This window comes from Dendrobates tinctorius, unplaced genomic scaffold (assembly GCF_039654945.1).
Source record: "Dendrobates tinctorius isolate UK_male_01 unplaced genomic scaffold, ASM3965494v1 ptg000011l, whole genome shotgun sequence".
Lineage (NCBI taxonomy): Eukaryota > Metazoa > Chordata > Amphibia > Anura > Dendrobatidae > Dendrobates > Dendrobates tinctorius.
Window position 1 is genome coordinate 95,720,019 of NW_027361679.1, and position 25,614 is coordinate 95,745,632.

Here is a 25,614-nt window from a genome sequence, read left to right on the forward strand (position 1 = left end):
CTCGTTATTAGGTGGGCTGTATACTGTTTATATTGCATGACTTGATAAATGGTGTCCAAGATTTTGAGTCAGTTTAGGGAGAAATGGAAAACGATCTCATTCTAAGTTATTTTACCAAGCCTGTGCAATCTCAGCCTAGACCACAGGATGAACATAATAGCAAGCACAGCAAACCTCTGGCTACAATACCAACCCACGACTGTGCCCCGCTCCTCAAGTTTGTGCCCTTTTAACCCATTTGTCCCCTCCCCAAGCCTGGTTTCACCTTCCTGACCAGGCCAAATTTTACAATTCTGACTAGTGTCACTTTATGAGGTTATAACTCTTGAACGCCTCAACGGATCCCAGTGTTTGAGACATACTGTAAACGATGATTGAAGTCATATCCAAGAAATGTTACCACTTCTCTTTTCCCCACAAATGCAAGTTTGGCCAAAATTTTGCAATTTTCAAACTGATTTAAGGCCATAAAAGCCATATCGTACGAGCCAAGTTAACTAACATTTCTTATTTTAACAACAAAATCTACTTTTTTTGGTGTGGCGATTGTGGGGGAGGGGACCACACCACACTTGAAGTGACCGAGGAAGTCTGACAAAAAAAAAAAAAAAAAACACAGTATGTCAGTATGTGGAGGAAAACCACTATTTGGGCGCACTATTTGGGCTCAGAAGGGAAGGAGCACCAATTGACCATTTGAATGCAAAATTTGCTGGAATCATTATGGGACACCATGTCGTGTTTGGAGAGCCCCTAATGTGCCTAAAGAGTGTAAACCCCCGCTAAGTTACCCCATTTTGGAAACTGGACTCAAGGAACTAATCTAGCACAGGTGCTGAACAGAATTTTTCAATGTTGATCTGTGAAAATGAAAAATAAAAATACAATTCCCACAAAAATGTTATTTTAGCCGCAAATGTCTCATTTTGCCAAGGATAGCAGGAGAAAGTTGACCTCAATTTGTTGTGCAAACTGAGTACACATATACCCCATATAAAGGTTGAAAACTACTTTCAGATGTACAGTGCAAAGCTCCAAAGGGAAGAAGTGCCATATTGGAGTTCATATTTTGCTTCACTGGTTTGAGGTCACCATGTCACTTTGGCAGAGGCCCTGAGGGTGCCAGAACAGCAGAACCCACCCCCCATAAGGGACTTCATTTTACAAAACTACACCCCCAATGAATTCATCTAGGGGTGCAGTGATCATATTGACACAACAGGTGTCACAGAATTGTATACCATTGTGCAATGAAGACAAATTACATTTTTACCACCACAATTATATTTTAGCCACAGATTTTACATTTTTACACTGAGAAATGGGTAAAAAAGGCACCAAAATTTGTCCCACAATTTCTTTTGAATGTGGAAATACAGTACTGCTAAGCCAAACGATGAGACTCGGGAGGGACAGAGCGCAATTTGCCTCCTGGAGCGCAGATTTTCCTAGAATAATTTGTGGACTCCATATACAGAGCCCCTTAGTGTAAGAAGAGCAGAAATCCCCCTCAAGTAACCCCATTTTGGAAATTATACCCCTTTGGGAATTTATCTACAGGTGTAGTTACAATTTTGACTCCATGGGAGATTTCCAGAAACAAGCATCTTTGGATATTGGAGTGAAAATTTGTAAACTGCCATTGTATTTTCTGTACGTTGTAGTGGACAGCTCATGCTACTGTAGACACAAAGTTAGGCAAGCTCTCATTGCTACAGAAATGCCAGACATGTAGACACTAAATGTTGTTTAGGCACACTGGGGCTCAGAAGTGAGAGGAACATTTGGATTTTGGAGGGGAGAATTTGCTGAATTCTTTTGGGGAGCGAGGAGCCATTTTGCTTTTCCAGAGTCTTTGTGCTACCAGTAACATGGAAGCACCTATATTTCCAATAACAGACCTGAGTGGGGACTTGCTTTTTTTGTTGATTTAATTGAAACTTATTGGGAACACATTTAATCCTGCTCTTTAGGCTGAGCACTTACTCGGAGATTTAGATGGAAATCCCAAAGTAACGCGATTCAGATGAAACCCCTGAGGGAGCCACTCACTATAATGAGGCAGCAGAACCACTGTGGCAGAAAGCGCTTTTACGTACGCCTAAGAAAGACGGACTCCGCCGAATCACAGGCCAGACGGCATCCAGTGACTCCACCTGTTTCATTATAGGGATCGTCCACCGGGGGTTCCATCTGAATCATGCATTTCAGAGTTACACAGAAACCTTGCAGTAACTGCTCAGCGTAGGGCGCAGGATAAATGAGTCTAGCCTTACTGCAATCTTTAGAGGCAAAATGAACAAATCTACAGCAGGAGAAGAATTGGTTTTATTCCTTTTTAACACCGTTCGTGCGGTATAAGTGATTAGATGACTATTCTTTGGATTGGTGCAATTACAGCAATACCAGATTTATATAGTTTGTTTGGCTGCTGACACCAAGAAGCTTTTTCTTACTTTTTTGCATCCCCGTATTTAGATAGCCGTCCTTTCCATATTTCGGCTGGCATTCATGTGATGGATTTTTTTTTTTTTTTGAGGGGCAAGCTGATGTTTTTATTGGTACCACTTTCAGGCACATTACACTTTTTTGATCGCCTTCTATTCAAATTTGTGGGAGGCAGAATGAACAAAAATCTGCAATTCTGGATTTTTTTATGCCTTTCTGCGTGTGATGAAATTGATAAGGCTGCTTTATTCTTTGGGTCAGTACGGTTACAGAGAAAAAAAAATATAAAAATAATTACAAGTGTGTTATGTTTTGTCACTTTTACACAACTATTTAATGGAAAAATTACTGTTTGCATTGCTTCATTTTGAGAGCCAGAACTTTATTTTTCCACTGATTGAGCTGTATAGTGTCTTGATTATTGCGAGACACGATGACTTTTCCATTACTCTTTTTGTCCTTGTTTTATTACATTTTTTGTTTGATGGTATGATGAAGTATAGTTTTTTTTTTTCTCTTTATGGTGTTCACTGAGGGGGACAGTTTTATAGGTCAGGTTGTTCTGGACGTGGCAATACCAAAATGTGTACTTTTGCTTTCACATAAGTAATTTTTTTGGATTACTTACCAATTTTTTGGTCTTGTTAAGTTACTAAAAATATTTACCTTTTTACATTGTCCCAGAATGAGACATCAACTTTCCCTGTGCTGGTTGCTGATCTAATACTATGTAATGCTTTTGCACTGCAGAGCATTAGAACAGTGCATCGCACTCCGGGAGGAGGCGTGGCAGCTCATCCGCTGAGCAGGCGCTTACAGGCCACCATCCATGGGTGACGCTGCGGCCATTTTTGAGTCTGGCGTCACCATGGAGAAGATCGGCACACATGTACAAATTGGGAGCTCCCTCTTCGATGCCCATCAGTGTTGCAGTCACTATTGATAGTGGCATCAGAGGGGTAAAACACTCATCACTGGCACCAGCACTTGATCATGCTGTGTAAGCACAAACACACACACACTGCAGTTTGTGGAAACACAGCTCCACCAGTTAATAGTTGGAAGAATTGTGCACGTTGTCACACCCCTTTCCCGAAAATCTGCACTCTAGTTAGACAAGTGTAAAAAAAAAAAAAAAAAAAACCCCACACACCACGGCCTTTATCATGGTGCATTTAGTTTGATAATTCTCAAAATTGTTTTTACTGTTCTTCAAATCTAGAGCTGCGAATTCAAATGCTTTCTGCACAATGCCACACTTAACACCTACAGCAGATGCATGCTGTTAGAGCCAGCGGCAGCATGATCACACAGTCAGGCATCTTTGACTCTGAAACACTGCGGCGTTTGAGAGAAATACACTTTAAAAGCCGCTGGGGACAGAGCTGCATAGTAGACAAGTTAGACAGATGGGTCGCCGATGGCTTCTCTCCTGCTGCACTGGATTGACTTGTCTCTCCCTGCATGTGCGCATAGTGAGCGACCTGTCAGTGATTGGCAGAAGGCTGGGAGAAGCCGCCAGGGACCGGCCTGTCCATTCCTCCAAGGTGCTTTTAAAGTAAGCTTTTCTTGGCAACATACACAGCCAGTGCCTGATATGTGACAACGGTGGATGGGACAACACATCAGGTTTACCTTAACGTGATATATAAAAAAAAAAAGTTAAGATGCAGTGTTCTACATCATATGTACTACTGCACAAGAATAGGATGAATTGTGACAAGCATAATACTCACAGTGTACATGTCACAGACAAGGTTGAACAGTGCACTTATGGCTGAATCCTGTAGTGCATCGTTGTGTTTCTAAAACAAAGAACATGAGACATTTCAAGTTATATAAAACATTGGACGACAATGATAGTCTTCTATACGCTAAGCATAACTGGTGCTTGTCAGAAGCCTACCTGTGCTTCTATACATCTGATGTGGCATGCCATCTTAGGATTCACCCGAAGGTATGAAGACGGGATGATTCGGCTGTCCTGGATCCACCCAGAAGTGGCAAGTCACCTGTCCTGATTCTGTGCTTGATTCACTGCAGACCGTAGACCGTGTGCCAGCCGGTCACATCTGTTCTCACACTGGTCCGCAAAAATCTGCCATCCTGTGCGACGCCACTAAAGCCTCAGATTTTCCTTCCCAAAGGGAGAGACAGTCCAGCTGTTGATCCAACACATTTCTGAACCCTTCATCTGACAAAGCAAGTCAGAGCCTCAAAAGTGTTAGATGAACAGTCGGACTCTCCCTTTGGGAAGGAAAGTCTTCGGCTTTAGTGACATCACACAGGCACAAGACGGCAGATTTTGGCAGATCTGCATAAACAGACGTGACCGGCCAGCATGTGGTCTATGGAGGATCAAGCACGGATCCAGGACAGGTGACTTACCACTTCTGGGTGGATCAGGACAGCCGAATCATCCCATCTTCATACCTTTGGGTGAAACCAAGGATAGCACGCCACATCACAGATATATAGAAGCACAGGAAGGCTTCTGACACCAGTTATTTTTAGCGCATACAAAGTTCTTTTTATAATTAGTATTGTTTATTTGCTCATGTAGACAAAAAGTGTGCCCATATGCAGCTTTAACCCCAAGGGTGGTTTGCATGTAAGGCTACTTTCACACATCAGGTTTTCTGACAGGCAGGATCCGGCTATTTGTTAGAAAACCGAATGCAGCGAAAGCTGCTGCCGGATCCAGTTTGCCCTCATTGAATTGTATTAGCGCCGGATCCTGCTGCATGGCCTTCCATTTCTTCCGGTTTTCGCTGGATCCGGCTAAATGTTTAATTCCAGCTTCTGGAAAAAACCATCTCTAGTAACGTTTGTCTGCGGCGAAAAACCGGACAGCACTGGATCTGACGTTTCCATTTTTTGCTATAATGGAAGCCTATGGGCGCTGGAATGCACCGAATCCGAGAAAAGACGGATCCGGCTACTGGATCCATATTTTTTTTTTTTTAAGTCTGCGCATGCTCAGATCCAATTGGCCAGCCCCCAGGAAACAAACCTGCTAGACTGATCCGGCAGAAAAACTGATCCGTTTCTTCAGTTCTCCAAAATTTACGACAGATCCGGTTTTTTAACAAATAGCCAGATCCTGCCTGTCGCAAAAAAACTGATGTGTGAAAGTAGCCTTAATGACCAGGCCAATTTTTACAATTCTGACCACTATCCCTTTATGAGGTAATAACTCTGGAACGCTTCCATGGATCCTGGTGATTATGACATTGTTTTCTCATGATATATTGTACTTCATTATAGTGGTAAAGTTTGATATCTCTTGCCTTTGTGAAAAGTGGAAATTTCGCAATTTTCCAACTTTGAATTTTCATGCCCTTAAAACAGATATGTCACACAAAATACTTAAAACAATAGACATGTGGGAAATATTTTACCAAGGTTAACAGGAGAAATTGAACCCCAAAAGCAATTTATCCTTAGTACGCCGATACCCCATATGTGCAGGTAAATCACTGTTTGGGCGCATGGCAGAGCTCAGAAGGGAAGGAGCGCCGTTTGACTTGTCAATGCAAAATTGGCTGGAACTGAGATCACATACCATATCGTGTTTTGAGAGCCCATGATGTGCCTAAACAGTGGAAACCTTCAAATTCTAACTCCAACCCTAATCCCAATACACTCCTAACCCCAATCCCAACGAGAAAATGGAAATGCATTTTTTATTTTTCCCCAACTAAGGAGGTGATAAAGGGAGGGGGTTAATTTACGATTTATAATGGGTTTTTATGTTTTGCTGCTGTCACATACTAAAAGATAGTTTTTGCATCACCACTTTTTTTTTTTTTTTTGAGAGCTGTAATTTCCATATTTTGGCCCACAGTGTTACGTATGGTCTTGCTTTTTGTGGGGCGAGTTAACGTTTTTATTGGTACCATTTTCGGGCACATGACTTTTTTTGATCGCTTTTTATTACTATTTTTGGGAGGCAGAATGAACAAAAATAGCTTAGTTACTCACCGATAACGGTGTTTCTCGGAACCCATGACAGCACCACGGAGGGGGTCCGCCCATCAAGGACAGGAACCTACAGACAAAAGAGCGGCACCTCTCCTCCGCCCCCAGTTGGTTACAGAGCATCAGAGGGTCTCCCGGTTAGTTAACAACAAAAGTATATACATAACATTATAATTTGTATACTTATAGAGAAGCCTCGTGTCTAAGAACACTCTACACACATTAAATCGTGCTCACCGCACGTGTGAAAAAAAGGGGGGGAATTAAGCGGGTGCTGTCATGGGTTCCGAGAAACACCGTTATCGGTGAGTAACTAAGCTATTCTCCCTCACCCATGACAGCACCACGGAGAGAATTTCAGAGATTGGTAGCTTAGGGAGGGACCACCACCTGAAGGACCCTTCTCCCGAAGGTCAGGTCAGACGCAGAGGCTAGATGTAGGCGATAGTGTTTGAAAAAGGTAGAAGGTGTTGACCAGGTGGCCGCCTTACAGATCTGTTCTATTGATACCTCTGATCTTTCTGCCCATGAGGTCGCCATTGCTCTCGTAGAGTGGGCTTTTAGACCCTCCGGGATGGTATTCCCGCTGCATGAGTATGCCAGGGCAATCGCATCCCTTATCCATCTTGCCAGGGTACTTTTGGACGCCCCGAGCCCCTTTCAAGGTCCCTGGAAACACACAAAGAGAGATCCTTCCTTCCTACATCCCTTGGTGGCCCCTAGGTAGTGCACTAAGCACCTCTTCACATCTAATGTGTGAAATTTCTCCTCTCCTCTATTCGTAGGGTTTGGGCAGAAGGAAGGAAGGACTACCTCCTGTGATCTATGGAAGTGTGTTGCTACCTTGGGCAAATATGCAGGGTCAGGTTTCAATATAATTCTATCCTCCATAATTTTAATGAATGGGGGTAATGCCGATAAGGCTTAAATGTCACTCACTCTGCGAGCCGATGTTAGGGCCACTAGCAGTATCGTTTTTAATGATAGGGTCTTTAGTGGAGCTGACTGGATAGGCTCGAATGGGGGTCCTGTTAGGGCTGACAACACTAAGTTCAGATCCCATGATGGTACTTTCTGGGTAGCTATTGGTCTAGACCTGGCTGCGGCCCTCATAAACCGTGATACCCAAGGGTCGCTCGCCACCTCCTGATTATAGAGGGCGCCTAGGGCCGCTACCTGTACCCTCAGTGTGTTAGTCGCTAGTCCCTGTTCTAACCCCCTTTGGAGGAATTCCAGGATTTTATCCATTTGTATTCCATCCTGAACCTTTGCCCCCGAACTGGATAGGAATTTCCTCCAGGTTCTACCATAGGCTTTGATTGTAATTGGTTTTCTACTTTTTTGTAACGTGGAAATTGGATTTTCTGAAAATCCTTTCCCCCTCAGCAGTGACCTTTCAAATTCCATGCTGTTAAATGGAGGTTCACTGCTTGGGGGTGTAGCACAGGACCCTGCGATAGAAGGTCGGGGAGATCTGGTAGAACCCAGGGGTCGGTTACTGACATTATTCTGAGCCATGAAAACCATGTTCTTTTTGGCCAGAAAGGGGCTATAAGTATTACCCGAGCCCCCTCTTCCCTGACTTTCCTTATCACCGCCGGGAGGAGAATGGTCGGTGGGAAGGCATACAGTAGTCCCCGTGTCCATGGGAGCATAAATGCGTCCAGGGTCTGAGGATTCCCCTTGGGATTTAGAGAACAGAATGCTTCCACTTTTTTGTTTGTGTGGTCTGCAAATAAGTCTATGTCTGGGGTTCCCCACATTTCCACAATCTTCTGAAAAACGGACTGATTTAGAGCCCACTCCCCTTGATGTAGTTGGGTACGGCTCAGAAAGTCTGCTGTCTGGTTCTATACTCCCCGTATGTGTAACGCCGATAGGGACAGTAAGTTTTCCTCGGCTAACCTGAATATCTCGGAGGATGCCTCCATTAGCGTTCTGGACCTGGTTCCCCCCTGGTGGTTTATATAGGCCACTGTTACTCGGTTGTCCGAGAATATCCGGACATGATGGCCCTTTAATGCTGGCAAAAAGTGACTCAAGGCATAATTTACTGCTAGCAGTTCTTTTTGATTCGAGGAGGCTTTTAGTTCTTGACTTCTCCATCCCCCTTGAGCCACACTGATGCCCATGTGTGCTCCCCATCCCACAGGACTGGCGTCGGTGGTAATTACATGTGTGATCTTGGCCTCCCAGGGGATCCCTTTGGACAAGTTGTTTTTGTCCTCCCACCAGGCTAGGGAATGAATAGTTTTTGAAACTAGCGTAATATGATGTTCCAAGTGGTCTCCTAAGGCCCGCTGGTTGGTCAGGATATCCCACTGCAGATCCCTCATGTGTATTTGTGCCCACTGGACCGCCGGCAAGCATGCAGAGAGGGACCCTAACAGGGACATTGCTCGTCTTAGTGTCATAGAAGGGTTTTGCCTCGCTTTTTGTACCATATGAATAATTCTGTCCCTTTTGTGATCTGGCAAGTAACACACTTGGATGTTTGAATCCAGTGTCAGGCCTAGGAACTCCTGGACTCTCCTTGGTTCCAGCCTTGACTTTTTCAGGTTCAGAAGCCACCCGAGGTTTTTTAGAGTGCTCATCACTCTGTCCCTCTGTTCTGTGCATTTCTGGCCTGAATTGCTCGCTATTAAAAAGTCGTCCAAATAAGGCACTATCAGAACATCCTGTTCTCTTATGTGAGCCATCATCTCTGCCACCAATTTCGTAAAGACCCGTGGAGCCACTGAGATCCCAAATGGCAGGGCCTTGTATTGGAATTCTCTTATTTCTCCTGCTATCGAGACTGCTAGCCTGAGGTATTGCCTGGATTCTTTGTGAATGGGGACATGGTAGTAGGCATCGCTGAGGTCTAAGACCACCATAAAGCATTGCGGAAAGAGAATTTTGATGGTCGATTTGATCGATTCCATCTTGAATTTTTCGTTCTTGATATAGCAATTTAGTCTTTTTAAATTTATGATGGTGCGGAAGGTGCCGTCTGGTTTGGTTACCAGGAAGAGAGGCGAGTAGAACCCCCTGCCTCTCCTGTGGGGGAACCTCCTGTAGGACTTTTTTGTCCAACATACTCAGGACCTCCTTTTCGAGGGCGTCCTGTTCGTTTTTTGACGACCTTATCGGGGTAATTATATATTTTTGCGGCGGGAGAGAATAAAAGTTTATCCTTAATCCTGATCTTACAAGATTTATCAGCCAGGGATTGTTGGATATTTTCTCCCAGGCTGGGAGGAAAAACCTTAGTCTCCCTCCCACCCTGGGCCCACAGTCACTTGGCGGGTTTTTTATCCCGGGACGAGTTCCCGAAGATGAACCCCCTGTCCCTTCTTCTGTCTTCCCATTTTTGGTCTCTCGGGGGTCTCCTCTGAAAGAACTTTTTGTTCCGAAAGGACCGTTTAAAGCCTGTGGCGCTCACTGGTCCTAGGTTTGGGAAGCCTTTCTTTTTGTCGCTTGCCTTTTCGAGGATGCCATCCAAGGTTTCCCCGAAGAGGAACTTTCCTTCACTGGGAATGGCGCATAACTTCATTTTTGTCTGGAGATCCCCAGGCCAACATTTTAACCATAAAGCTCTTCTAGCTGCATTCGACAAGGCTGCCGTTTTAGATGACAATCTTATCGAATCAGCCGAAGAGTCGGCCAGGAAGGCTGCCGCCCCTCTTATCATTGGCATGGATTCCAGGATTTTATCTCTGGGAACCCCTTCCCTTATCTGTCTCTCCAATTGGTCTATCCATACCATAAGAGCTCTGGAGGTACAGGTTGCCGCTACCGCCGGCCTGATGTTTCCCCCTGCTGATTCCCAGGTGCCCTTAAGTAGGGTATCCGCTTTTTTATCTAACGGGTCTTTCAGGGTACCCATATCTTCAAAGGGGAGTGCAAACCTTCTTGAAGCTTTGGCTACCGCCACGTCTAGTTTGGGGGCCTTATCCCACGATGTGGATGCCTCCTCATCAAATGGGTACTTTCTTTTGATGGAAGGAACCATAGAGTTTTTCCTATCCGGTTTTTCCCATTCTTTATCTATGAGGCCTTGGACGTTCTTAACTAACGGAAATACCCTCCGTTTCTTTTGACCCAGTCCTCCGAACATAATGTCCTGGACTGATCTATCAGTCCGGGGGTCTTCCACCCCCATAGTGGATCTTACCGCCTTTACTAAGGCATCCACTTCGTCTAGGGGGAAACAATGACGACCTTCCGTCTCCTCTTCGGAGGATGACGAGTCGGTATTTACAGTATGGGAGGTGACTTCCCCTGACTATAAGCTCTCTGATTGGGACTCTATTACCACGTCCCCCTTCCTTCCTTTCCTTTCCCGTTTTTTGGATGAAAGGGCACTCTGAATTTCTGCGCGGATTACCACCCTTAGGTCTGCGGCATGATCTGGGGTTTCACCGCCGAGGACCTCCTGTATACAGGAGTCACACAATTTTTTCTCCCAGGGCGTTGGTAATGGTTTCCTACAGGTGGGGCATTCCCTGTTCTTGTTTTTTTCTTTCTTCTTTCCCTAAGGGAAAGAAGTCTATTACAATGGGGAACATTCACGAAGATCCACTTACCCCCCATGCGCGGTTGCAGGTACCGGTTCTGGAAGTGGATCCAAATCCCTCACTGGGCGATCCACGGCAGGTGACTTGCTCCTTGCAGTTGAATGCTGCGTGGAGTGGCTACTGGACCGGCTCCCCCGTCCGTCTTTATCCTTTTGGCGGTGCTGGTGATGCTGCCTATGTTGCTGCTGCGGCTGCTGTAGCTCCTCATGTTGGTCGCTATCCATCGCGCCTGAACGCTTCCAGCCCTGAGGCTGCTTCAGCGTTCCAAATTTGAATAAGCCGCCCTGGCGTCACCTGTCTTCCCGGCCTGCACCGCTGCCTCTCCCCGGGGAGTGCGTACTGCGCATGTGCCGACCGCGGGGACCCGGAAGTTCCTCCTTCTACTTCCGGGGCAGCGCCATCTTGGTACACCTCTGTACCCGGCGCTGCCCCTATACCGGCGTCCCCTACTCCTCCCGGAGCGGCGGCCCGGTCCTCCCCGCCCGCTCACCCTGGACAGCCCCTCAGCTGCAGCGGTGGCGGCTTCAGCAACCGACCCCGCCGCGACAGGGGCCTCCCCGCTGTCTGACCGCGGACGGGACGGTCCCGGATCTTCACCTTCCGGTAAGCGCTGCGCTCCTGCTGCCGTGGTTCACCCGTCAAGGACAGGAACCCAACTGGGGGCGGAGGAGAGGTGCCGCTCTTTTGTCTGTAGGTTCCTGTCCTTGATGGGCGGACCCCCTCTCTCCGTGGTGCTGTCATGGGTGAGGGAGAAAACAGCAATTCATGAATTTCTATGGAATGGTATAAAGCAGATTTATTCTTCGGGTCCGTACGATGACAGCGACACCTCATTTATAAAACTTTATGTTTTCGCGCTTTTATACAGTTAAAACTATTTTATAGAAAAAAAATTTGCATTGCTTTATTCTGAGAGCTAGAACTTTTATTGTTCCGGTGATGGAGCTATATAGCGGCTTGTTTTTTGAGACAAGATGACGTTTTCAGCGGTACCACGTTTATTCCACTTTTTGTTTGGTGGTATGAAAGCATTTTTTTTTTTTGCCTTTAATGGTGTTCACTAAAGGGGTTAACTGGTAAGACAGTTTTATAGGTCGGGTTGTTACGGACGCGGCAATACTAAGTGTGCTTTTATGGTTTTAGATTTTTTTAATTCAAATATTTATTGATGGAATATTCTTTAAATATTTTTACAATTATTAAAAAAAAAAAAAAAAAATTCTTTTCCACTTTGTCCCAGTATGAGACACTCATTTTGTGCAGGCTGACCGCTTCTATAGCATGCTATAGAAGCTGTCAGCGCTGCAACTTCTCTACACTGACCCGAGAGACTTCCTGACATGCACTGCGCATTACAGGAAGTCTTTCAGCTGGAGACCAGGAGGTCCTCATGACATCAGGTTTCCAAGGCAGCAATGAAGACCCCGCGTCATGACACGAGGTCTCCGAGCCGAAAGGCAAAGGGGCTGTCAGCCGCTCTGGAATGCTGCAATCATGTTTGATCGCAGTGTTTCGGGGGATAAAGTGCCAGGATTCCCCCTGTGAGCGCGGCTGATCGCGTATAACGTACTATTCCGTCCATGGACATTAAGTCCCAGGGCACATGGACGGAATACTACGTCCAATGTCATAAAGGGGTTAAATAACTATTGTGGAGCACTGATGAACATATTGTAAGTGTTTTTTACAATTAGATTTGACAGTTCCTCATAATACTAATCTATGTCTGATAACTTGTAGAAGGCTTATAGAGGCTGAAGAATTAGAAAACATAGAATAATTGGGGTAAGAAGATAAGAATTTCAAATGAAGATATCAGCCAGCCAAAATGTGCTAGGCCACTGGTCAACAACCTGTCACTTTGGACCCTATTCAAAGATTTCACGATAGCCATTGAGCCAAGCTCTAAATCTGCACCATTTTCCTGAAGCCCACCTCTTTGAGATCAATGGACCTCACACTGCTGCAACACACCCCTCCTCTCAGCCCAGTGCCTACAGCCCCATTCTTACCACCTTGGCTCCCACCCCCGTAGGCTACAGGATCCCCCCCCCAACCTTTTTCTCAAACAAAATGTGTATTTTAAGTCCAAAGAAGTGGGGTTCATAACATTTGAATCATACTAAGCTGAAGAAAATGATATCTTGATATTTGCGATCTGATGGCATCTTCCAGAGAAATCCACACTTTCTTAAACTGTTAATGAGCTATTAAGGTCTATAAGCCGGACACAGATCTCCCTGAGAATCTGCTTCCAGAGCGTCTTTTAAATGTATGGGGGTTTATTACCAGTGCGAGACATGTAATGACAGTCTTGCTCCCCTGAGCTACATGTTTCACACCCATATATCTTAACAGCTCATTTACATAAGAAAAATGTGGATTTCTCTGGAATAAGACATCGGATTGCACATATCAAGGTATTTTAACCTTGACCTGCATGCACATGTAGACTGCTTAGGAAAGGCAGCACCAGAGGACAAGCAGTCTATGATGGGGTGACCTGTGGACAGGTCTTTACTTGATTTCTCTGGCTAAAGCCCCAGTCTCACACACACAGCGAGATCACTAGCAAGATCGCTGCTGAGTCACAAGTTTTGTGACGCAACAGCGCTCTCACCAGCGATATCGCTGTGTGTGACATTTATCAGCGACCACCCCACCCCCCCGCCGGGTATCACTGATCATGCTCGAAAGCACCGCTTAGAAACCCGCCGTTTACCTTGGATACCAGCTCCCTGCATCAGCACGCTGGTATCTGAGGTACACAGCGGGTAACTAAGCGACGCGCGCTTGATACCCGCGTTGTCACTGGTCCTGATCGCAGCTGAGATCTGCCTGTTTGGCAGCTCACCAGCGATCATATAGCGACACACCTCGATCCTAACAAGGTCATTTCATTGTCGGGATCGCTGGTGCGTCGCTATGTGTGACGGGGGCCTTAGAGCAGGAAGATTTACAGGAGAACTACAAGATGGATTTCTTCACCCCTGGTATCATTTTAATACCGTCAAAGTCTATAGTTTGATAAATAAATGCAATATTCACCGCGCTATGCTGAGGGTAAAAAATAAATCTTTCTATAAACGAAATAGAGATATCAAAAAAAGTCATAAGTCCACAGGTAGGTGGTGTATTCAATAGTGGATTTAGATGCTGGTAGGATAATAATGGTATACGTGATAGTTAATACCCGATTAATAGATTTAGTATAAGATTACATACAAAGCTGACTGTAGACGCCTGTGTACTTACCAGGGCTGTGGAGTCGGAGTCGGTGCTCATTTTGGTGGAGTCGGTATAAAATGGACCGACTCCGACAATATATAATAAATTGGGTACAGTAATTCAATGCAGAATGTGCTGAATATTTTTTCATAGGAATTTGGGAAAGTTATGAAATGTCCTATAAATGACTTCTATTCCTGATCTAAGGCTACATTCACACACAGCGTTTTTCCTGCGTTTGATACGTTTTTCAGTTGCAAAAGCAGATCAGCTTTTTAAAAAACCGCATCACCTGAAAGGTTTTTGAGCTCATAGATAATGTTTTCAATAGCAAAAGCAGATTAGAAATCTGCTCTATATATCCATATCTGTCTATCCATATAATATCTGTACCAAAAAGAATGAAAGCCGGATAGCACACAGACTAACACTCCTTTTTTTTTTAGCACCAGTCAGGTACACCTCATAGCTGCCCAAAAGGACGTCCAGGACAGGCATTGTTCGTCTTCAGTAACATCAACTGACAGTTGGAATAAATAGACTGCACTCATCACCACATCTTCTTAAGGTTCAGGCTTTATTTTCAAGTGTAGGGGTGTGAAGTATGAGGTTCTGCAGCAGCTGAGGTGTGCAGTATGAAATTCTGCCCCCCCCCCCGGTTTGATCCTGGCTACGCCCATAGTGTGAATGTAGCCTGAGGATCTAGGCTTTATCTTAGCCGAGAAGTCATAGTGTGAGAGTGTGTGTATATATATATATATATATATATATATATATATATATATATATATATATATATATATATATATATATATATTACACACACATATACACACACACACACACACACTCTCTCTCTCTTAGGTACCCACTAGTCCAGGAAAAAAAAAAAAAAAACCCACTTACGGTAAATAAGCCACGATTCCCAGGTGCTACATTCATTTGAATATGAACTGCCAAGGAGTGAACATCAAAATGGAAAAAAAACGAGCTCAGAGCTGTCAAATACCTCTGCTTGAAAAAAATGTCTACCAAAGACATACACAGCGACTTGGTGGAAGCATTGGGGGACTCTTCTCCTCCATATTCCACAGTTGCACACTGGGCCAAGGAATTTAAGCTGGGAAGAACATCGTCGGAAGATGAACATCGCGAAGGACGCCCATCCACGTCCCTCAATGAAGAAAACGTGAAAAAAGTTGAAGCTGTGTTGGCAGATCAAAGAGTGACTATCAGTCATGTAGCTGAGGTCACAGGGATCTCATATGGCAGTATTCAAAGAATCCATGCAAAAGAATTGCATAAGAGAAAGGTCTCCGCGCGTTGGGTGCCAAAAATGTTAACCGACAAGCAAAAGAAGAAACGAGTTGACATTTCAATAGCAAATCTCGAAAAGTTCCAAGCAGACAAGGAGAATTTTTTGTCCATGGATGAGACCTGGATCCACCACTTTGATCCCGAAACTAAACAATCGATGACATGGAAACGAGCCGACGCCGAAGAAATTCAAAGTGTCAAGCTCAGCAGGGAAGGTTATGGCGTCCGTTTTTTGGGACGCTGAAGGAATTATTATAGTGGACTATCTAGAGAAGGGAGCCACTATTACGGGCTCCTACTACACAGAACAAATAAGAAGATTGCGGGAGGCTATCAAGGAGAAAAGGCGCGGCAAACTGCGGGCTGGAGTGCTGTTTCACCAAGATAACGCACCGGCTCACAAAGCTGCAGTTGCCATGGCTACCATTCAAGAAGCGGGCTTTGAACTGGTGGAACACACCCCCTATTCGCCAGATCTAGCCCCCAGTGACTTCTCTTTCCTCGGCTCAAGGAACACCTCCGGGGCAAGAAATTTGACAATAGCGACGTGATAACCGCTGTTGGGGAGTTTTTTTGAGGGTCAAGATCAAGAATTTTTTTCGAAGGGAATTCTAAGTTTAGAAAAGAGATGGACTAAATGTATAGACTTGTTAGGAGACTATGTAGAAAGATAAATTTTTTTTGACTATATTCATTGTGTTTATTATTGATCATCATTACTTTTGGATTGCCCCTCGTATATACACACATACATATACACACACAGTACAGACCAAAAGTTTGGACACACCTTCTCAATCAAGGCGTTTTCTTTATTTTCATGACTATGAAAATTGTAGCTTCACTCTGAAGGCATCAAAACTATGAATTAACACACGTGGAATTATATAATTAACAAAAAGTGTGAAACAACTGACAATACTATGTTATGAAAGAGTCACCGTAGGAGGCAAACAAAAATAGTCGCTACATCCAGAAAACCAGAGAAGTTGGCAGCTATGAGATTGCAGACCCCTGAACCTATCAACACAACTAGCAGTAGCCGTGGGGGGTTCCTACGGTGCCCTAGACCCCTCGATCACAGCCGGAGAGCTAAATAGCCTAAAGACAGAAAGGGAAATCTAAACTGCCCCAGAGCAGACCCCAAAGTAATAGGCAGCCCCCAACATATAATGACGGTGAAGCAAGATGAAAAAACACTTACACAGATAGAAAGATAGGCTGAGCAAACGATGGGGCCCAAGCTAACTAAATTGGAAAGGTTGCTGTCTGCAATCTGCCAAAACCCTATCAAAGACAAAAGCCAACAGACAGATATGGAAAAAGGCCCTGAAGACGCTAGGCTTCAAAAATACTATATCAGTACTCAGGTATTTTCTGAAGACAGAGCTAATAGGAATTCAGCTCACCCAACAGGGAATGGCAGAAATCTAGAAAAACAAAGCAAAACAAAATCAAAACACAAATGCAAAAAGCAGAGCAGAAAACTTAGCTTTTGAGGAGTAGGAATCCAGACTGGTCTCCAAGAATGCCTCAGAGAAATCACCCGCAAGGCAGAAGGGCGTCGCCGGCCTTATATCCAGTCTGTAACTCCACTCAGCCAGTCATCATCATTAGGCTCAGGTGCTTGATAATCAGGCTCACTACCTTCCTTTACCAGAAGAGGGAGTTCACCAGACCTCAGCAGCGAAGGGGAAAATGAACTCACAACAATACTGTGTCTTATATGCTAGGTTCTTCAAAGTAGCCACCTTTTGCTTTGATTTCTGCTTTGCACTCTTGGCATTCTCTAGATGAGCTTCAAGAGGTAGTCACCGGAAATGGTTTTCACTTCACAGGAGTGCCCTGTCAGGTTTAATAAGTGGCATTTCTTGCCTTATAAATGAGGTTGGGACCATCAGTTGTGTTGTGCAGAAGTCTGGTGGATACACAGCTGATAGTCATTCTGAATAGATTGTTAGAATTTGTATTATGGCAAGAAAAAAGCAGCTGAGTAAAGAAAAACGAGTGGCCATCATTACTTTAAGAAATGAAGGTTAGTCAGTCCGAAAAATTGGGAAAACTTTGAAAGTGTCCCCAAGTGCATTGGCAAAAACCATCAAGCGCTACAAAGAAACTGGCTCACATGAGGACCGCCCCAGAAAAGGAAGACCAAGAGTCACCTCTACTGCGGAGGATAAGTTCATCCGAGTCACCAGCCTCAGAAATCGCAGGTTAACAGCAGCTCAGAATAGAGACCAGGTCAATGCTACACAGAGTTCTAGCAGCAGACACATCTCTACAACAACTGTTAAGAGGAGACTTTGTGCAGCAGGCCTTCATGGTAAAATAGCTGCTAGGAAACCACTGCTAGGGACAGGCAACAAGCAGAAGAGACTTGTTTGGGCTAGAGAACACAAGGAATGGACATTAGACCAGTGGAAATCTGTGCTTTGGTCTGATGAGTCCAAATTTGAGATCTTTGGTTCCAACCACCATGTCTTTGTGCGACGCAGAAAAGGTGAACGGATGGACTCTACATGCCTGGTTCCCACCGTGAAGCATGGAGGAGGAGGTGTGATGGTGCTTTGCTGGTGACACTGTTGGGGATTTATTCAAAATTGAAGGCATACTGAACCAGCATGGCTACCACAGCATCTTGCAGCGGCATGCTATTCCATCCGGTTTGTGTTTAGTTGGACCATCATTTATTTTTCAACATGACAATGGCCTCAAACACACCTCCAGGCTGTGTAAGGGATATTTGACCAAGAGGGAGAGTGATGGGGTGCTACGCCAGATGATCTGGCCTCCACAGTCACCAGACCTGAACCCAATCAAGATGGTTTGGGGTGAGCTGGACCGCAGAGTGAAGGCAAAAGGGCCAACAACTGCTAAGCATCTCTGGGAACTCCTTCAAGACTGTTGGAAGACCATTTCTGGTGACTACGACTTGAAGCTCATCAAGAGAATGCCAAAAGTGTGCAAAGCAGTAATCAAAGCAAAAGGTGGCTACTTTGAAGAATCTAGAATATAAGACATTTTCAGTTGTTTCACACTTTAATTATATAATTCCACATGTGTTAATTCATTGTTTTGATGCCTTCAGAATGAATCTACAATTTTCATAGTCATGAAAATAAAGAAAACTCTTTGAATGAGAAGGTGTGTCCAAACTTTGGTCTGTACCGTATACATGTACACAGTGTATTACATATTTACAATTTATTACAGTTTTGTGTTCTAAAGTTGTATTCCAATAAATAAATATTATGTTCTATCTAAATATCTTGATTATTGGATCATAGAAATGATTAAAAGTCTGATGTTCACATTGTACTACAATAAATTTTTCACTTAAATATAAGCAATATATGGGAGTCGGAGTCGTGGAGTTGGAGTCATTGAGGAGTCGGAATCGCAGGTTTGGCTTACCGTCTCCACAGCCCTGGTACTTACTGGGATCAACAAATGATGAGCGTCGAAGTTTTATCCTTCAGAGTGGTTATGTAAACAAATGTAGTCAACTGAAAACTCAGCCGCGATGTTGAAACAATTTTCTGCTGATGCAGAGACTGGAAAGTTCTACGGTAATAATGTAATTAATAAATGGATTCCATACAAAGGGATATGATATTAGGATGCAAGGCGATATTTGTTATATAAGGTGTAGCACTTACTAGATTAGGGTGCTGCCTGTAGATAGAACATGAGGGCCTTGGTCCAATAGGTGAATATGGATGACCTAGAGATAATGTATATATTGGATGGTTTCTGTAAGTAAAAACTGTAGCTGATATCTATTCTGGGTTAGTTTGTATACGTAATGTCTACAGTGTACTTACTTGTAGTGTTGTTGGGGGTGCAGCGTATAGCTAGCGAAGGCAGGTGCCTGATGCTGCAAATAGGTGCTGTCATTGTATACACATGGGATGATTGCCGATAAGAAGCTATAGCCAACGCCTGTGTAGGGAAGGTGACCTGACGGACTTGTCAGCAAGTAGGAAGGAGGGTTTGCACATTTTAGGCAGATAGCAGTTATGACAGTGGGGAAACAGCTAGGAAAGTGTAGGTGACGTGCAGTACCTGGGGTTGACCACAAGATGGCAGGGAGGAGTGTGAGATCAGGACTTGACAGCAGCTTAGGGCTTTAGAAACAGTTGGTCATGGGGGGGCGGAGTTACAGTGAACCAGGAAAGTTATAAATTTGACAGGAGGGTTCCAGAAAGTTCCAGTCCCCGGGAGGTGCTCAATAGACCAGAAGTCTGACAGTTTGTGTGCTGTGAGGAGAGCCAAACCAGGGGACTGAGGAGAGAGAAAGTCAGGAGGGTGGTCCTGACATGAAGTACCGCAGTACAGACGAGGCCCCGGGGAAAAGCATACCGTATTGAAGACGATAACTGACCAGTAAAAGTGCTGACGGTGTACGGGCCTAAGGCGGCCACAGTGACTGTGCTGACAGGATCGTCACCAAGTGAAAAAAGGGACGGTACGTGTGTTTACGTCCCTGGTGAAAAAGTACAGTGTGTGTAGCGAGGCCTGGAAACGGAAGGCCGTGAAGGTATTACGTTATACTGCTGAGACCGTCAGTCAGACGGTGAGGAATAAACTTGGACCTGTTGTACCCGAAACCTGCCTCCATCTTTTGTCTGTGACATCTATGTGCGGTATACAGAGGGACCACCCCCCAGCCCGGCCCATGACCCTACACCTGTTAAGAGTTTTACATCAATACACTAGCAATACTAGCCGTGACGTAGAGGGGAGACACCCCTCGAATATCACTATTTAGGTTTATTTTTTACCCTCAGCATAGCGTGGTGAATATTGCATTTATTTATCATAGTTCTACCCATTAACAGGGACAGATACAGAACCTGTTTTTCACCAGCAGCATCTGAGTAACCTTCCCTCCCCGGGTGGTCAGCGCCAGTGTATACAAGTTTCTTATAAAGTCTATAGTTTACTTAAAATCCTGCTGACAGCTAGCTTTAAAGATTCCTTTTAAGAGCTAATTTTTTTGCATCCTGCCCACTGGTTGGGAATGGGGAGGCCATTTGATCTTGTAGACTGCCAGTTCAAAACCAGCAGCATAGCCAAGCCACTACCCCAAACTTAACACTGATGCTGCCGAAGCAGAGGTGCCTCAGCTGGCCATATTGTGGGGCAGAATGCAGGGGCAAAGGCTAGATATAGCCATCCTCACAGCAGAATTTGCCAACAGTAAAGCTTGCACGTGCTTACTTCTTGTCTAGGAAAACTCCCACCTTTGAGAAACTGCAGAGATGGGTGGCAACGTAGGCAAAGTTGTAAACTAGAAACTCAAAAGCCCCTCATCCTTAAGAACAGAGGGGATTTTTATTAAATGGTAAAAATGCAAGCTTGCTTTTTTCTTTTTTTTTTTTTTAAATTGCTTTGTAATTTTGTCCATTTGTTAGGAGAAACCTCGTGGTAGATTTTCAGATCTGAACTGAGGGTAAGAAACCATCAGGAAGACAATTTGTAACATTTAAACCATGTGCGCTCCTAAATCTTAAGTTGCTGTGTAACACACTGCTCATCTACATCACCACATGTACGCAACTTACCCCATTAATAACCACCCATGGCACAAACTCATGTGGTGGATTTAGTGAATCTGTTTTTATGGCATTTTCATGCATAATTTTGTTCCCTAGGTCACCATTCACACAGTCCATAACAGTTTTGGCCGACAAGTCAGGCTGATATGCTGCAAGGCACTGGAAGAGTAAATGACAAGAGAAGAGAAGTTAAGAATTTATGCATTAAAAAGGAAACATGTCATGCTTTTTATTTTTGTATCAATTATTTTAAAAAGATAAAAATGTTAACCGTGCCCTTCATTTTTATTTTTTTCTGCAGCCACTGGGGCTGCCATTTTTATTTCCAGGAGTGAAGGTCATGCATACGAGTGTAGGGAACCTCTTAAGATATATCCCCATGTTTATCCTCTATAGACACCGACGTGTCTGCCTTGTACATTTTGGGCAATACATGCCTTGTTCTTCCCCCTACATGTACATTCCCGATAGCTCATTTTTGAGACTGAAACGCATCCAAGGGAACCATTTATTTTGGGATAATATGGTCAGCACTACACTAGGGCCCTTGTTCGGGCGGGAGCATGTGCATAGGGCACGACAGGGTAGATAAGGTCTACACCTGACCTCTGCTGCTCGTGGGACTCCATGGACTTCTACATCCTCATGTCAAAAATGGGTGAGATCTAAACCATCTTTTTATGCACTATGGCACCTTCTATACAGTTATATGTTCCTTACGCACTTGTAGTATTGGTATATGTACTTTTGTATGCGTTTCTTTCCCTTGGAAATATCCCTGTTTTATACAACTTAGTAAAACATTATGTTTTAAGAATCTCTTCATGCTGCCTAGATCGAATGCTTACACAGCAAATACAGAACCCGCATGCCATAGGAGACTGGCGAGTGTCTGACGACATCTCCTCTACAGTGACGGCCACAGCTGTGATCTGGACATGGCAAGCTCCCAAATAAAAGGGTGGAGGAGTCGCGTGTCATTTTTGTGTAGCCCTAAGCTGCGATCTGGTGATGGAGGGAAACTGTAGATCAGAATAATAACAATAATAATATACACACATTTTTAATTGAGAAAAATATAGATTTGGGGCCCTTCATATAGTAACAACTGTAATATTGACATCCTCTTTGGTCCCCTCAAATGTCTAATACATCTTTAGATAATTCTGATCTCTCAGCTACTGTGGGTCAGCTGTCCCTTAAAGAATTATTTCCATGTAATAGTGATCATTGATGAATCATACATGTCTGAGCAGATGCTTTTTGCCCCCATGATAGTCTCTGGAGGTGGGAACAAGTCATTGTATGAGTCTCTAGTCTTCTCCCAAAGGCAGTTTATTTTCAGAAATACAGTTACTCATATTTGTTATGAAAGGACAACGTGCAATATATTGTATGGCTGACTGGCATCAACCCAATTTTTCTAAAAGCAAAAGGTATAGTGTATAGTGTCAACGCTGCAAAACAGATGTAGCAAATATTGTAACTCAGAAGGCAAAAGTGTAGGTAATTGGGTGCGGGACTGGCTTTTGCTTGCTGTCTTCTCACCTTACAACATGCACGGACATTGCCCTCTTGTTGGCTTGTAACTTTAAAGCCAGAGAGGGAGCGCATTGTCACTGAACTGAAAATGGTGCACAGTAAGAAGGGAGCTCATACTCATAATTGACAGCCGATGCATGCCAGCTCAGACTAGCCCATCCTCAAATGCATGTCACTGACGACACCGATTCAGGATGGGGACAGAGACTGCGACAGTGACCGCAGTCTCTGCCCCCTGAGGTCTTGATTGAGAATCCCAGTGCATGCAATATGCAAACGAAATGTGGAATAGGAAGTAGGTAGAAAAATTAAATCATGTTAAAAAGCGGTTTTTCTAATATGCTTTAATAAAAAAAAAAATTAAATGGGGACCATTAGATTACTACATTATATATTTTCATCCTGAATGTCTTGGTTTAGGATCACTTCCTTAAGCATTACCATGCTCAAATACTAAACAGATGACTTGGTCTCCAAAGAATGTGTCTGACTATCAGGTGAAATAAGTATGCCTCAGGAATGATCTGTGTTCACTATAAGCCAACAAGTATTTTTTTTCTTCCTATATATTACAAACCCTTATTTCATTTTTACTTACTGGCTCCAAAGCACTTGTCAAATTAGAGGACTGTTCAATGCAGAAAATCACGGAAAAATAGCTTTGTAGGTCCTTCAGGTGATACATAACACAGGCCTAAAATAAAGTGCATACAAAAGCAAAGTTCAGACAGAAATCCAAGAACAAAATAAAAGTTGTGCTACTTTAATGCTTTCCCAGTTGACGTTTATGGTGTCAGCCTATACTGTGGTGCTAGAGGTTGTTGTGGTAGTCTACAGCCATAACAATCATAAAACAGACACGTTACCGTAATTATATTTAGACTGCATTAAAGAAATTTTGAATTGTGTGGATGGATTCTGATAACCGCTCCTGCTGTAGGAAGCATATGCATTTCATTTTGATCATAGCTATGGGTAAAATGATAGTTGACCCTTCGGAGGTATGGAATAGGAAGGACAGACTGCCATCTGGTCTGACAGATGACGGATTACTTAGTTGGTTGAGACGATATGCACAGTTGAAGTATTTTCTTTATTTTGAGGCATTATCGAAGTAATGTTTTTTTCCCCCTGAAATATGTACGGTATATTAAAGGTTACTGGAGTTGATGTAAATTATGGTCCACGGCCGGCATGTTGTGTAATGTTTGCATTAATATACAGACCTCGATTGTGTTTACATAGCATTCATCTGGTCCATGTTGACACGTAAACTCCCATTTTCCAGATACATTCTTCTCCTAGACAAAACAGGATTTATTTTTTGTTTAGAGAATTAATCTGACTTTTCTAGGCCTCCTTTAAAGCACCACTTGGAATTTCAGCTCAGGCGTGGCATTAGAAATCTAAGTTCCCCGCACCTAGAAATATAACTAGCAGTCACGGTCTTCTGCCCTTACCAGCATCGCTCTAGTCCTGCTCCACCTTCTTGCCACCGCAGCTCCTGACTTACGTGGAGAGATTAAGACTGTTCGTGCTGACTTCCAGCAAGTGTTGAAGAGTCTCGTTCTTTGACACCAATACTTACATTGGAGCAGTGACTTCTGGATCACTCCATTGTTTGTTGGGCGAGCCAGGTGTTCACAGCCTGCAGAAGAGGACCAGAGCGGCACCAACAACAGAAGGCTGGCTAATAAGTATGATACCAGGTGCAAGGAACTTCAGAGAAATAAGCTCCACAGTGGTGTTTAGTCTTTTCTGGACCCAGATGCAAACAAATTAACTTGGAACATCAGATACAGGCATTAAAATGAAAAGAAACCTTCAAACGGGTGGCAAAATAAATTAAATCATCCATGATAAAGGAGTTTGATTTCTGGGAAAGACAAACACCAAGTTGCTAAGTTTCTACAGCCTGTCTGATCAATAGAAGTTGGACCTATAACAAGCAAATCTGGAAGAAGCTCCTACAGAAAGGTGACAAAGAGGTAGTGGAACTTTTTCTGTTAAAGCAAAGACATCTCAGTAAGAAAAATATATAGATACATTGACCAGTTTGTAGTTCAGGACGTGATTTAGCCACAAGTCTTGGCATCAGTTCTTACCTGGGCATTTCCATAAGGCACCAACGTAACATTCATAATCTCATTTAACATTAGCCAAGTTGGGAAGAGTTGCAAAACAATAAATTTTCGACAAGCTCCACAAAGGCTCTCATAATACAGTTCAACCTGAACAGCCGGCTCATTTTTATTCTTCTGGTTGTGAGAAATGTATTTCATGCACTGTTGTTCTACCTGCAAATTAAGACATACATTGGTCACATTTATATAAAAAAAAAAACAGACATGGAGCAAACATAAGTTATTTTTTCTCCAATGACATAATGAAATAAGCAGTTCAAGGTGTCCCAATTAATTGGTTGATAATGACCTGTGTTGATTTATGGGGATGTCCAAAATTGAAAAAAAAAAAGATTGGCTTGACATCTTTGTAGTACAGTAAAGACACAAGAAGCACCATCGCAAACAAACAGCTTTGGTATCATTTTTTTGATCTCCAAAAACCCCCTTTGATTTTTTTTTTTATTATTCCTATAGGCACAGATCCCCTTGTTTAGTTTACCTTGCCTTCTTTTTAAGATTTAATGAGCATTACAGAAACCATTTGTCAATGCTCTGCCTTTTTCTACGACAATCAAACCCAATGTAAATGGTCATCAGCTTTGCTAAAAATCATGGTTTCTTGGGCACCAACCCAAATTATGTTTATTGTTAGTCTGCAGATTTAATTGATTGGAATGAATTAAGGCATCTTGCTCTTGAGACTCTTAACTGATATCACTGGCTTCTTAACGGAGTATAAATACTGTATTTTGGAAGAAAAAATGTAGCACATATATAAAAAAAAAAAAAAAAAAAAATATAGGATGTCAAGCATGTAGCTGGAGATTCTCAGAAATGGAGATATTGAGGCTA

General features: G+C 43.6%; 1 protein-coding gene across 1 annotated transcript in view; it reads right to left on the bottom strand.

Annotated features, from left to right (window-relative positions):
* Nucleotides 1–25,614, bottom strand: part of IFI30 (IFI30 lysosomal thiol reductase) — an 84,369-nt gene that overhangs the window by 20,165 nt on the left and 38,590 nt on the right. The window contains exons 2-6 of the mRNA XM_073544982.1: nucleotides 24,742–24,933; nucleotides 23,863–23,937; nucleotides 23,235–23,330; nucleotides 21,101–21,253; nucleotides 4,185–4,253 (exon numbers count right to left, since the gene is read on the bottom strand). Coding sequence (XP_073401083.1) covers nucleotides 4,185–4,253; nucleotides 21,101–21,253; nucleotides 23,235–23,330; nucleotides 23,863–23,937; nucleotides 24,742–24,933 — 585 coding nt within the window. The remainder of the gene's footprint in view (nucleotides 1–4,184; nucleotides 4,254–21,100; nucleotides 21,254–23,234; nucleotides 23,331–23,862; nucleotides 23,938–24,741; nucleotides 24,934–25,614) is intronic.